General features: G+C 44.5%; 1 protein-coding gene and 1 long non-coding RNA gene across 13 annotated transcripts in view; both read left to right on the plus strand.

Moving 5' to 3' along the window:
- The window catches only part of LOC118381390 (uncharacterized), a 29,993-nt gene extending 16,479 nt beyond the window's left edge, over window positions 1-13,514 (plus strand). The window contains exons 6-8 of the mRNA XM_052500078.1: window positions 2,486-2,623; window positions 2,850-2,989; window positions 12,704-13,514. Coding sequence (XP_052356038.1) covers window positions 2,486-2,623; window positions 2,850-2,989; window positions 12,704-12,922 — 497 coding nt within the window. The 3' untranslated portion in view covers window positions 12,923-13,514. The remainder of the gene's footprint in view (window positions 1-2,485; window positions 2,624-2,849; window positions 2,990-12,703) is intronic.
- On the plus strand, window positions 5,451-9,097 carry LOC127916826 (uncharacterized). Of its 12 annotated transcripts, none has more exons than XR_008096198.1 (3): window positions 5,451-6,579; window positions 6,860-6,929; window positions 7,000-9,097. It is a non-coding gene; the product is annotated as an uncharacterized LOC127916826 (long non-coding RNA). The 12 variants fall into 12 exon arrangements; XR_008096195.1 differs by having other exon boundaries at window positions 5,451-6,474; window positions 6,545-6,579; window positions 6,860-9,097; XR_008096193.1 differs by having other exon boundaries at window positions 5,451-6,474; window positions 6,685-7,555; window positions 7,591-9,097.
- Window positions 13,515-13,522: the final 8 nt, after the last annotated feature.

A 13,522-nucleotide genomic window follows, 5' to 3' on the forward strand; every position in this document is an offset into this window, starting at 1 on the left:
TTATAAACTAGACTGGATCCCTTCCACATCTCCTCTACATAGTTATAAACTAGACTGGATCCCTTCCACATCTCCTCCATAGTTATAAACTAGACTGGATCCCTTTCACATCTCCTCCATAGTTATAAACTAGACTGGATCCCTTTCACATCTCCTCCATAGTTATAAACTAGACTGGATCCCTTTCACATCTCCTCCACATAGTTATAAACTAGACTGGATCCCTTCCACATCTCCTCCACATAGTTATAAACTAGACTGGATCCCTTCCACATCTCCTCCACATAGTTATGAACTAGACTGGATCCCTTCCACATAGTTATAAACTAGACTGGATCCCTTCCACATCTCCTCCACATAGTTATAAACTAGACTGGATCCCTTCCACATCTCCCCCACATAGTTATAAACTAGACTGGATCCCTTCCACATCTCCTCCACATAGTTATAAACTAGACTGGATCATTTCCACATCTCCTCCACATAGTTATAAACTAGACTGGATCCCTTCCACATCCCATCCACATAGTTATAAACTAGACTGGATCCCATCCACATAGTTATAAACTAGACTGGATCCCTTCCACATCTCCTCCACATAGTTATAAACTAGACTGGATCCCTTCCACATCTCCTCCACATAGTTATAAACTAGACTGGATCCCTTCCACATCTCCTCCACACAGTTATAAACTAGACTGGATCCCTTCCACATCTCCTCCACATAGTTATAAACTAGACTGGATCATTTCCACATCTCCTCCACATAGTTATAAACTAGACTGGATCCCTTCCACATCCCATCCACATAGTTGTAAACTAGACTGGATCCCATCCACATAGTTATAAACTAGACTGGATCCCTTTCACATCTCCTCCACATAGTTATAAACTAGACTGGATCCCTTCCACATCTCCTCCACACAGTTATAAACTAGACTGGATCCCTTCCACATCTCCTCCACATAGTTATAAACTAGACTGGATCCCTTCCACATCTCCTCCACATAGTTATAAACTAGACTGGATCATTTCCACATCTCCTCCACATAGTTATAAACTAGACTGGATCCCTTCCACATCCCATCCACATAGTTATAAACTAGACTGGATCCCATCCACATAGTTATAAACTAGACTGGATCCCATCCACATAGTTATAAACTAGACTGGATCCCTTCCACATCTCCTCCACATAGTTATAAACTAGACTGGATTCCTTCCACATCTCCTCCACATAGTTATAAACTAGACTGGATCCCTTCCACATCTCCTCTACATAGTTATAAACTAGACTGGATCCCTTCCACATCTCCTCCATAGTTATAAACTAGACTGGATCCCTTTCACATCTCCTCCACATAGTTATAAACTAGACTGGATCCCTTCCACATCTCCTCCATATAGTTATAAACTAGACTGGATCCCTTCCACATCTCCTCCACATAGTTATGAACTAGACTGGATCCCTTCCACATAGTTATAAACTAGACTGGATCCCTTCCACATCTCCTCCACATAGTTATAAACTAGACTGGATCCCTTCCACATCTCCCCCACATAGTTATAAACTAGACTGGATCCCTTCCACATCTCCTCCACATAGTTATAAACTAGACTGGATCATTTCCACATCTCCTCCACATAGTTATAAACTAGACTGGATCCCTTCCACATCCCATCCACATAGTTATAAACTAGACTGGATCCCATCCACATAGTTATAAACTAGACTGGATCCCTTCCACATCTCCTCCACATAGTTATAAACTAGACTGGATCCCTTCCACATCTCCTCTACACAGTTATAAACTAGACTGGATCCCTTCCACATCTCCTCCACATAGTTATAAACTAGACTGGATCCCTTCCACATCTCCTCCACATAGTTATAAACTAGACTGGATCCCTTCCACTTCTCCTCCACATAGTTATAAACTAGACTGGATCATTTCCACATCTCCTCCACATAGTTATAAACTAGACTGGATCCCTTCCACATCCCATCCACATAGTTATAAACTAGACTGGATCCCATCCACATAGTTATAAACTAGACTGGATCCCATCCACATAGTTATAAACTAGACTGGATCCCTTCCACATCTCCTCCACATAGTTATAAACTAGACTGGATCCCTTCCACATCTCCTCCACATAGTTATAAACTAGACTGGATCCCTTCCACATCTCCTCCACATAGTTATAAACTAGACTGGATCCCTTCCACATCTCCTCCACATAGTTATAAACTAGACTGGATCCCATCCACATAGTTATAAACTAGACTGGATCCCTTCCACATCTCCTCCACTCTCAGCACAATGGGATTATTTCACTTGTGCTGCTTCACCAATGCTCTTCCATGGGTCCCAAACAATGACATCATCCAAACGAAGAGCTTGTTGAGGTGTGCTTCCTCATCTTCTTCATTGTATTTTCTGATGCCCGTTTTGTCTGTTTGTTTCTCTCTCTTTGTGTTCAGTGTCACGAGGAATGGGCAACTTGGAAAAAGTACAACAGGTGGACAACCTCTTTATTGAAAACTATTTATATCGCACGTACCTTCGACGTAGACTCACACATAAGATGTGGAGTTTTCCTAGTTTGTCAGCAACTCCAGGTTTGTTGTAGAATAATGTGTTTTTGTATTATGTCGTCGATTTTCATGTTCTTTTATCATAATAACAATTATACAACTGTTTATTAAACGTTGCCACGGCAATTAGTGTACAAATATTAACTTGATGATGGACAGTCTGGACTACAGACTGCGAACGTTAACTTTAGCCCAATGTTTTTCGTTACTATGGTAATAACTGATTTGTTTATTGATTGATTTATTCCAGAGAAGATCACCATCTATCACTACAAGTCTGACTGTGTGGACGGAGAGTTTCGGGGCGTCCCTGTGGTGCTCAACTTCACCAGCTCTAACTGTTTCCTCAAGTGTGTTAAGGACGGAGAGCGAGTCTCTCTCTGTGTTGGGGTGAGCACATACCCTTCTGCTTTCTGCTGCTCAGACTAATGTTAGCAAGGCCCTGACAAACGAAACTACAAAAGGAGAGTATCAAGTTGGGTTCTCATACTATATTTATTGCAGGGCAGCAAGGAGGGAGCGTGTGCACCAAAACAGTACAACAGACTCTCAATACTACTTCTCTAAAGAGAGGATATTTCTACAGATACACAAATAACTATACACTGACTATACACTGACTATACACTGACTATACCCTGACTATACCCTGACTATACACTGACTATACACTGACTATACACTGACTATACCCCGACTATACCCCGACTATACCCCGACTATACCCCGACTATACACTGACTATACACTGACTATACACTGACTATACACTGACTATACACTGACTATACACTGACTATACACTGACTATACACTGACTATACACTGACTATACCCTGACTATACACTGACTATACCCTGACTATACACTGACTATACACTGACTATACACTGACTATACACTGACTATACACTGACTATACACTGACTATACCTGACTATACCCTGACTATACACTGACTATACACTGACTATACACTGACTATACACTGACTATACACTGACTATACACTGACTATACCCTGACTATACCCTGACTATACACTGACTATACACTGACTATACACTGACTATACACTGACTATACACTGACTATACACTGACTATACCCTGACTATACCCTGACTATACCCTGACTATACACTGACTATACACTGACTATACACTGACTATACACTGACTATACACTGACTATACACTGACTATACACTGACTATACACTGACTATACCTGACTATACCCTGACTATACCCTGACTACACCCTGACTATACCCTGACTATACCCTGACTATACACTGACTATACCCTGACTACACCCTGACTACACCCTGACTACACCCTGACTACACCCTGACTATACACTGACTATACACTGACTATACACTGACTATACACTGACTATACCCTGACTATACCCTGACTATACCCTGACTATACACTGACTATACCCTGACTATACACTGACTATACCCTGACTATACCCTGACTATACCCTGACTATACCCTGACTATACCCTGACTATACCCTGACTATACACTGACTATACACTGACTATACACTGACTATACACCGACTATACCCTGACTATACCCTGACTATACCCTGACTATACCCTGACTATACCCTGACTATACCCTGACTATACACTGACTATACCCTGACTATACATTTACATTTACATTTAAGTCATTTAGCAGACGCTCTTATCCAGAGCGACTTACAAATTGGTGCATTCACCTTATGACATCCAGTAGAACAGTAACTTTACAATAGTGCATCTAAATCTTAAAGGGGGGTGAGAAGGATAACTTATCCTATCCTAGGTATTCCTTAAAGAGGTGGGGTTTCAGGTGTCTCCGGAAGGTGGTGATTGACTCCGCTGTCCTGGCGTCGTGAGGGAGTTTGTTCCACCATTGGGGGGCCAGAGCAGCGAACAGTTTTGACTGGGCTGAGCGGGAACTGTACTTCCTCAGTGGTAGGGAGGCGAGCAGGCCAGAGGTGGATGAACGCAGTGCCCTTGTTTGGGTGTAGGGCCTGATCAGAGCCTGGAGGTACTGAGGTGCCGTTCCCCTCACAGCTCCGTAGGCAAGCACCATGGTCTTGTAGCGGATGCGAGCTTCAACTGGAAGCCAGTGGAGAGAGCGGAGGAGCGGGGTGACGTGAGAGAACTTGGGAAGGTTGAACACCAGACGGGCTGCGGCGTTCTGGATGAGTTGTAGGGGTTTAATGGCACAGGCAGGGAGCCCAGCCAACAGCGAGTTGCAGTAATCCAGACGGGAGATGACAAGTGCCTGGATTAGGACCTGCGCCACTTCCTGTGTGAGGCAGGGTCGTACTCTGCGGATGTTGTAGAGCATGAACCTACAGGAACGGGCCACCGCCTTGATGTTAGTTGAGAACGACAGGGTGTTGTCCAGGATCACGCCAAGGTTCTTAGCGCTCTGGGAGGAGGACACAATGGAGTTGTCAACCGTGATGGCGAGATCATGGAACGGGCAGTCCTTCCCGGGAGGAAGAGCAGCTCCGTCTTGCCGAGGTTCAGCTTGAGGTGGTGATCCGTCATCCACACTGATATGTCTGCCAGACATGCAGAGATGCGATTCGCCACCTGGTCATCAGAAGGGGGAAAGGAGAAGATTAATTGTGTGTCGTCTGCATAGCAATGATAGGAGAGACCATGTGAGGTTATGACAGAGCCAAGTGACTTGGTGTATAGCGAGAATAGGAGAGGGCCTAGAACAGAGCCCTGGGGGACACCAGTGGTGAGAGCGCGTGGTGAGGAGACAGATTCTCGCCACGCCACCTGGTAGGAGCGACCTGTCAGGTAGGACGCAATCAAGCGTGGGCCGCGCCGGAGATGCCCAACTCGGAGAGGGTGGAGAGGAGGATCTGATGGTTCACAGTATCGAATGCAGCCGATAGGTCTAGAAGGATGAGAGCAGAGGAGAGAGAGTTAGCTTTAGCGGTGCGGAGCGCCTCCGTGAAACAGAGAAGAGCAGTCTCAGTTGAATGACTAGTCTTGAAACCTGACTGATTTGGATCAAGAAGGTCATTCAGAGAGAGATAGCGGGAGAGCTGGCCAAGGACGGCACGTTCAAGAGTTTTGGAGAGAAAAGAAAGAAGGGATACTGGTCTGTAGTTGTTGACATCGGAGGGATCGAGTGTAGGTTTTTTCAGAAGGGGTGCAACTATACACTGACTATACCCTGACTATACACTGACTATACCCTGACTATACCCTGACTATACACTGACTATACACTGACTATACACTGACTATACACTGACTACACCCTGACTATACACTGACTATACCCTGACTATACACTGACTATACCCTGACTATACACTGACTATACACTGACTATACACTGACTATACACTGACTACACCCTGACTACACCTTGACTACACCCTGACTATACCCTGACTATACCCTGACTATACCCTGACTATACCCTGACTATACCCTGACTATACCCTGACTATACCCTCTGACTATACACTGACTATACACTGACTATACCCTGACTATACACTGACTATACCCTGACTATACCCTGACTATACCCTGACTATACCCTGACTATAACCTGACTATACCCTGACTATACACTGACTATACCGAACACGTTTCTAATACTGAGTTGCACCCCCAGTCCCCCCTTTTGCCCTCAGAACAGCCTCAATTTGTCGGGACATGGACTCAACAAGGTGTCAATAGCGGGGTCAGGTGGTTCAAGGCCCTCTAATAGACATTGGGGTCAGGTGGTTCAAGGCCCTCTAATAGACATTGGGGTCAGGTGGTTCAAGGCCCTCTAATAGACATTGGGGTCAGGTGGTTCAAGGCCCTCTAATAGACATTGGGGTCAGGTGGTTCAAGGCCCTTTAATAGACATTGGGGTCAGGTGGTTCAAGGCCCTCTAATAGACATTATGGTCAGGTGGTTCAAGGCCCTCTAATAGACATTGGGGTCAGGTGGTTCAGGGCCCTCTAATAGACATTGGGGTCAGGTGGTTCAAGGCCCTCTAATAGACATTGGGGTCAGGTGGATCAAGGCCCTCTAATAGACATTGGGGTCAGGTGGTTCAAGGCCCTCTAATAGACATTGGGGTCAGGTGGTTCAAGGCCCTCTAATAGACATTGGGGTCAGGTGGTTCAAGGCCCTCTAATAGACATTGGGGTTAGGTGGTTCAAGGCCCTCTAATAGACATTGGGGTTAGGTGGTTCAAGGCCCTCTAATAGACATTGTGGTCAGGTGGTTCAAGGCCCTCTAATAGACATTGGGGTCAGGTGGTTCAAGGCCCTCTAATAGACATTGGGGTCAGGTGGTTCAAGGCCCTCTAATAGACATTGGGGTCAGGTGGTTCAAGGCCCTCTAATAGACATTGCGGTCAGGTGGTTCAAGGCCCTCTAATAGACATTGGGGTCAGGTGGTTCAAGGCCCTCTAATAGACATTGGGGTCAGGTGGTTCAAGGCCCTCTAATAGACATTGGGGTCAGGTGGTTCAAGGCCCTCTAATAGACATTGGGGTCAGGTGGTTCAAGGCCCTCTAATAGACATTGGGGTCAGGTGGTTCAAGGCCCTCTAATAGACATTGGGGTCAGGTGGTTCAGGGCCCTCTAATAGACATTGGGGGTGGTTCAAGGCCCTCTAATAGACATTGGCGTCAGGTGGTTCAAGGCCCTCTAATAGACATTGCGGTCAGGTGGTTCAAGGCCCTCTAATAGACATTGGGGTCAGGTGGTTCAAGGCCCTCTAATAGACATTATGGTCAGGTGGTTCAAGGCCCTCTAATAGACATTGCGGTCAGGTGGTTCAAGGCCCTCTAATAGACATTACGGTCAGGTGGTTCAAGGCCCTCTAATAGACATTGGGGTCAGGTGGTTCAAGGCCCTCTAATAGACATTGGGGTCAGGTGGTTCAAGGCCCTCTAATAGACATTGGGGTCAGGTGGTTCAGGGCCCTCTAATAGACATTGGGGTCAGGTGGTTCAAGGCCCTCTAATAGACATTGGGGTCAGGTGGTTCAAGGTCCTCTAATAGACATTGCGGTCAGGTGGTTTAAGGCCCTCTAATAGACATTGGGGTCAGGTGGTTCAAAGCCCTCTAATAGACATTGGGGTCAGGTGGTTCAAGGCCCTCTAATAGACATTGGGGTCAGGTGGTTCAAGGTCCTCTAATAGACATTGCGGTTAGGTATTTCAGGCGAGCTACAGTCCTCTGGCTCCTTATTGTAGTGGTACAAGGGACCGAGACGTCACTCCCTACATCGTCAATGGGGGCACTTTTCCCAGAGCACCTTTCCCAGGGCACCTGCCAGGGCACGTGCCCTCTGTACCGCACAGACATCGGGTCATAACTCATATGAAAGGTACGGAGCAGAACTACAGTCAGTTTACAGACATTCACCAACAGTGAGTCATCCCAGGACCAGATTGTGTCCCACATACAGTATTGTTGTTTACCAGAGGTCAGTCTGTTCACCAGTCCCCCTTTCACTGCTAAAGGAACCAATTGCAGCTTTCACCTTGACATTTACAGAGGAATGTATAATGGCCTTCAACTGGATGATATGGGCACGGCAGACTCAGTCAATTCATGCAACTCAGCGAGTTCTTTAAGGATAGTGGGAATATACAGAACAGGTATGTTGTTCTAGGGAAGGTAGGCAGGTACTAGTACTACTATTACTACTAGGCAGGTAGCCTAGTGTGCTAGCCTTTATCAGTCATAAATTCCGGGCCCTGGTCACTTTCCAGGTGCCCAGGCACTCCCCGCTTCGGTGGTAGCAACATTCCTCCTAGTGGGGGGGACTTCAACCCACTTGGAGAACGTATCTAATACAAACAATATTTTTGACCCTTTACTTGGTGGTAAACAGATGACATTGATTTGAAGCTTTCCAAAGGGTTCCCATGGTAGTGATCTGGTTCCCATGGTAGTGATCTGTAGTGATCTGGTTCCCATGGTAGTGATCTGGTTCCCATGGTAGTGATCTGGTTCCCATGGTAGTGATCTGGTTCCCATGGTAGTGATCTGGATCCCATGGTAGTGATCTGGTTCCCATGGTAGTGATCTGGTTCCCATGGTAGTGATCTGTATCCCATGGTAGTGATCTGGTTCCCATGGTAGTGATCTGGTTCCCATTCCAGTAACTGGAGTGGTTGTTTTCATGTTGTGTTTCAGATCTTTCTAACCATTTTGTTTTTGCAAATTAGGCCAAATTTGGGACAATACCATTCTTTCCTACACATTCCTAACATCTCTCCTTGGACTCAGGTGTCGTTCCATGATACTATACGTATGTGTGCAAGATAGGGAAGTAGTATGAGTGGCGTACGGCCGTCTGGGGGGCGCCAGACGCCGTCGTCATCGGGTTTTCAGCCTGAAGACATCAAACACCACTTTTCAACGGTATCAGCATGGTTTTGCATATTAACAGCATCAGTAGAAGTATGTACAGTCACCATGGGTGAGTCCCGTGAGGGGAGGAGGAACCATGGGTGAGTCCGTGAGGGGAGGAGGAACCATTGGTGAGGAACCATGGGTGAGTCCCGTGAGGGGAGGAGGAACCATTGGTGAGTCCCGTGAGGGGGGGGACCATGGGTGAGTCCCGTGAGGGGAGAACCGTGGGTGAGTCCCGTGAGGGGGGGGGAACCATGGGTGAGTCCCGTGAGGGGGAGGAACCGTGGGTGAGTCCCGTGAGCGGGGGAGGAACCGTGGGTGAGTCCCGTGAGGGGGGGGGGAACCGTGGGTGAGTCCCGTGAGGGGGAGGAACCGTGGGTGAGTCCCGTGAGCGGGGAGGAACCGTGGGTGAGTCCCGTGAGGGGGGAGGAACCGTGGGTGAGTCCCGTGAGGGGGAGGAACCGTGGGTGAGTCCCGTGAGGGGGGGAGGAACCGTGGGTGAGTCCCGTGAGGGGGGGAGGAACCATAGGTGAGTCCCGTGAGGGGGGGAGGAACCGTGGGTGAGGGGAGGAGGAACCATGGCCGCTGCTGCTTTCGCAGCCATGTCAGCACTGGCATCCCCTTTCGTAACAGAATCGGCACTAAATGTGGGCGGCACATTTAATAATAACACCAGTGTTGGGTAACGCCGCCGCTCCTAACATAGCCGCTACCGTCGTGTTTAACAACGTCATAAACCCACGCCGTTTCCACAACCTCCTGAAGTCCTGGCAAACACCACATACATACCTTGAATCAGTGTAGATTGTCACCTTCTTACGCCTCGATCACACCGACGACGTCATGACGTTTAGGTCCATCAGAAGTACATTAATTTCCAATGGAACGCTGCGTTTGCCTTGCTGCAGTGCGTTGCAGTGCGTTCTGTGTGGTGGTGTATGTTGGTGTAAAACTGCATGTGTAGACGACTTGACAGAAGTGGTAGCAGAAGGTGAATGTTGAACTGTTGTTGCACACACATCCAGATGATGCTGCGTACCTTTTTGTGTAATAACGCTGATGGTGTGATCGAGGCGCCATCCCTCTGTCAGCATCAACGCGTGTGTCAGCCCGTCCCCTCTGCCAACTGTGCTGAGGTACCAGGATGTAACGGAGCAGACCCTAGCCATGTGTGGTCTGTGACTACAGCGGGCCCCGCCCATCTATTTCCCATTTAGTCCAGGTAGGATGACCCATCTGAATATGACACTAAGTCAGCATTTAAAAGGCACGTCACTCAAGTCCTGGTTGGCAGTGACGATGTCACCATCACGTCTAGACAGCAGTGATGGATGGTGTCGTTGGGATTGGTAGGAGAGTTGCGGGGTTTAGCCTAGCACATTTTACTACATGTCCCCTGACAGCAGTTTCGCTTCCTTCACCCTTTGGCCAGATGGTGTCTGTGAACTGATTTAGGAAAGTACTCCATTTACTCATCTTGAGAGAACTCCTACAACTCTGAGCTACTTGGTAGTCCAGAGACCATTTGTCTTCAGTCTCAACAGCCTGCTCTTTACAATTAAGAGGCTCCCATGTTTTTTAACAGATTAAAAATATATACATATTTTTTTACAAGTTTGGCGAGATCTTCAGGTGTATTTTCACTATTTCAGTTCAATGAGACCTACAGATGGCACTATATTGTTGGTGAGCGCTTCAGGTATATTTGCAATTTGAAATTCACATAATTTGCATGTATTTAGGTTCAGGTCATAAAATAATTTCTAAACAGTATAATAAAGGGATATTTACCCGGTTGAGTACCCAAAATACATAGTAATACTTGTTAAACTCATAATCTGACATGTATTACCTTGAGTTCTCACCCAGATGGACCTTACTTTATCCAGGATCATTGCTGGGTTTAACTTAACACACCATTTAGTCCAGGATCTACTAAACTAACATGGAATTGTTTTAATATGGTCATACCATGTTATTCTTTCCCTGTTGTGTTATTGTTATTCCATGTTGTGTTATTGTTATTCCCTGTTGTGTTATTGTTATTCCCTGTTGTGTTATTCCATGTTGTGTTATTGTTATTCCATGTTTGTTATTGTTATTCCCTGTTGTGTTATTGTTATTCCATGTTTGTTATTGTTGTTCCATGTTGTGTTATTCTTATTCCCTGTTGTGTTATTGTTGTTCCATGTTGTGTTATTCTTATTCCCTGTTGTGTTATTGTTATTCCCTGTTATTGTTATTGTTGTTCCATGTTGTGTTATTGTTGTTCCCTGTTATTGTTATTGTTGTTCCATGTTGTGTTATTGTTGTTTCCTGTTATTGTTATTGTTGTTCCCTGTTGTGTTATTGTTATTCCATGTTGTGTTATTGTTATTCCCTGTTATTGTTATTCCATGTTGTGTTATTGTTATTCCATGTTGTGTTATTGTTATTCCCTGTTGTGTTATTGTTATTCCCTGTTGTGTTATTGTTATTCCAGTCATCAATAGACTCTTAAGGATAAAGACTGTTGTTGTTATAAATTGTTATTGTTGTTCCATGTTGTGTTATTGTTATTCCCTGTTGTGTTATTGTTATTCCATGTTGTTATTGTTGTTCCATGTTGTGTTATTGTTATTCCCTGTTGTGTTATTGTTATTCCCTGTTGTGTTATTGTTATTCCCTGTTATTGTTATTGTTGTTCCATGTTGTGTTTTATTGTTGTTCCCTGTTATTGTTATTGTTGTTCCATGTTGTGTTATTGTTGTTCCCTGTTATTGTTATTGTTGTTCCATGTTGTGTTATTGTTGTTCCCTGTTATTGTTATTCCCTGTTATTGTTATTCCCTGTTATTGTTATTCCCTGTTGTGTTATTGTTGTTCCCTGTTATTGTTATTCCTGTTATTGTTATTCCTGTTATTGTTATTCCCTGTTGTGTTATTGTTGTTCCATGTTATTGTTATTCCATGTTGTGTTATTGTTGTTCCATGTTGTGATATTGTTATTCCATGTTGTGTTATTCCCTGTTATTGTTATTCCCTGTTATTGTTATTCCCTGTTGTGTTATTGTTGTTCCATGTTATTGTTGTTCCATGTTGTGTTATTCCCTGTTATTGTTGTTCCCTGTTATTGTTATTCCCTGTTGTGTTATTGTTATTCCATGTTATTGTTATTCCATGTTGTGTTATTGTTGTTCCATGTTGTGATATTGTTGTTCCATGTTGTGTTATTGTTGTTCCCTGTTATTGTTATTCCCTGTTATTGTTATTCCCTGTTATTGTTATTCCCTGTTGTGTTATTGTTGTTCCCTGTTATTGTTATTCCCTGTTATTGTTATTCCCTGTTATTGTTATTCCCTGTTGTGTTATTGTTGTTCCATGTTATTGTTATTCCATGTTGTGTTATTGTTGTTCCATGTTGTGATATTGTTATTCCATGTTGTGTTATTCCCTGTTATTGTTATTCCCTGTTATTGTTATTCCCTGTTGTGTTATTGTTGTTCCATGTTATTGTTGTTCCATGTTGTGTTATTGTTATTCCCTGTTGTGTTATAGTTATTCCATGTTCATGTTGAATTTGAGTAGTGAATAGTGTTCCCAATACTGCACAGGTCCATTCAGGCTTTAAAAGCAGATTTAGGTAGATATGCACAAGGACCAAAAGGAATTGTTGAATAATAATAATATCTTTTAACCTGTACATATCCTTTCAGACTTGTGACAAACACAGACTGAAAAGCATCAGGAAGGATGATGAGGAGATCCAGGCGTTTGTCTTCTACATGAAGGCTGAAATGAGCAAACAACGCCGGTTTGAGTCCGCCTACTGCCAGGGCTGGTTCATCCACACTTCTAACAAGACCAAAGTAGTGTTGGGGAAACCCCAGGGGATGACTGGGGACCAGTCATTCTTCTTTGTCATCCATAAATGATGAAGAGGGTTTATTTCTGCATGTTATGTTTCTCTATGTAGTTTCTATAGTGTATTTTATACCCCCATTTTGTACCACCATTTTATACCACCATTTTGTGCCACCATTTTGTACCACCATTTTGTACCACCATTTTATACCACCATTTTGTACCACCATTTTGTACCACCATTTTGTACCACCATTTTATACCATCTCATTTTGTATTGATCCCATGAGTCCCTGGAAAACAATGATGATTGCTGAGTGGGCTATACTGGCTACCATAAATATACTGTTGATTCATTGAATGTAAAGAAACAGAGCCCAGGAAAAGAATGGATGTGTACTGATATTACAATGTGTGTGTGTGTGTGTGTGTGTGTGTGTGTGTGTGTGTGTGTGTGTGTGTGTGTGTGTGTGTGTGTGTGTGTGTGTGTGTGTGTGTGTGTGTGTGTGTGTGTGTGTGTGTGTGTGTGTGTGTGTGTGTGTGTGTAATGCAGCAGTGGCCTGTTTATTCTGCTATTGCAGAGAGAAGTAGCTATGTATCATACAAACAAATGCTAATTATTTGTGTATTTGTCAGTTATTGATCGTTTAGTCAGATGAGTAATGCTTTTA

This window comes from Oncorhynchus keta, chromosome 37 (genome assembly GCF_023373465.1).
Source record: "Oncorhynchus keta strain PuntledgeMale-10-30-2019 chromosome 37, Oket_V2, whole genome shotgun sequence".
In the NCBI taxonomy this organism is placed as follows: Eukaryota; Metazoa; Chordata; class Actinopteri; order Salmoniformes; family Salmonidae; genus Oncorhynchus; species Oncorhynchus keta.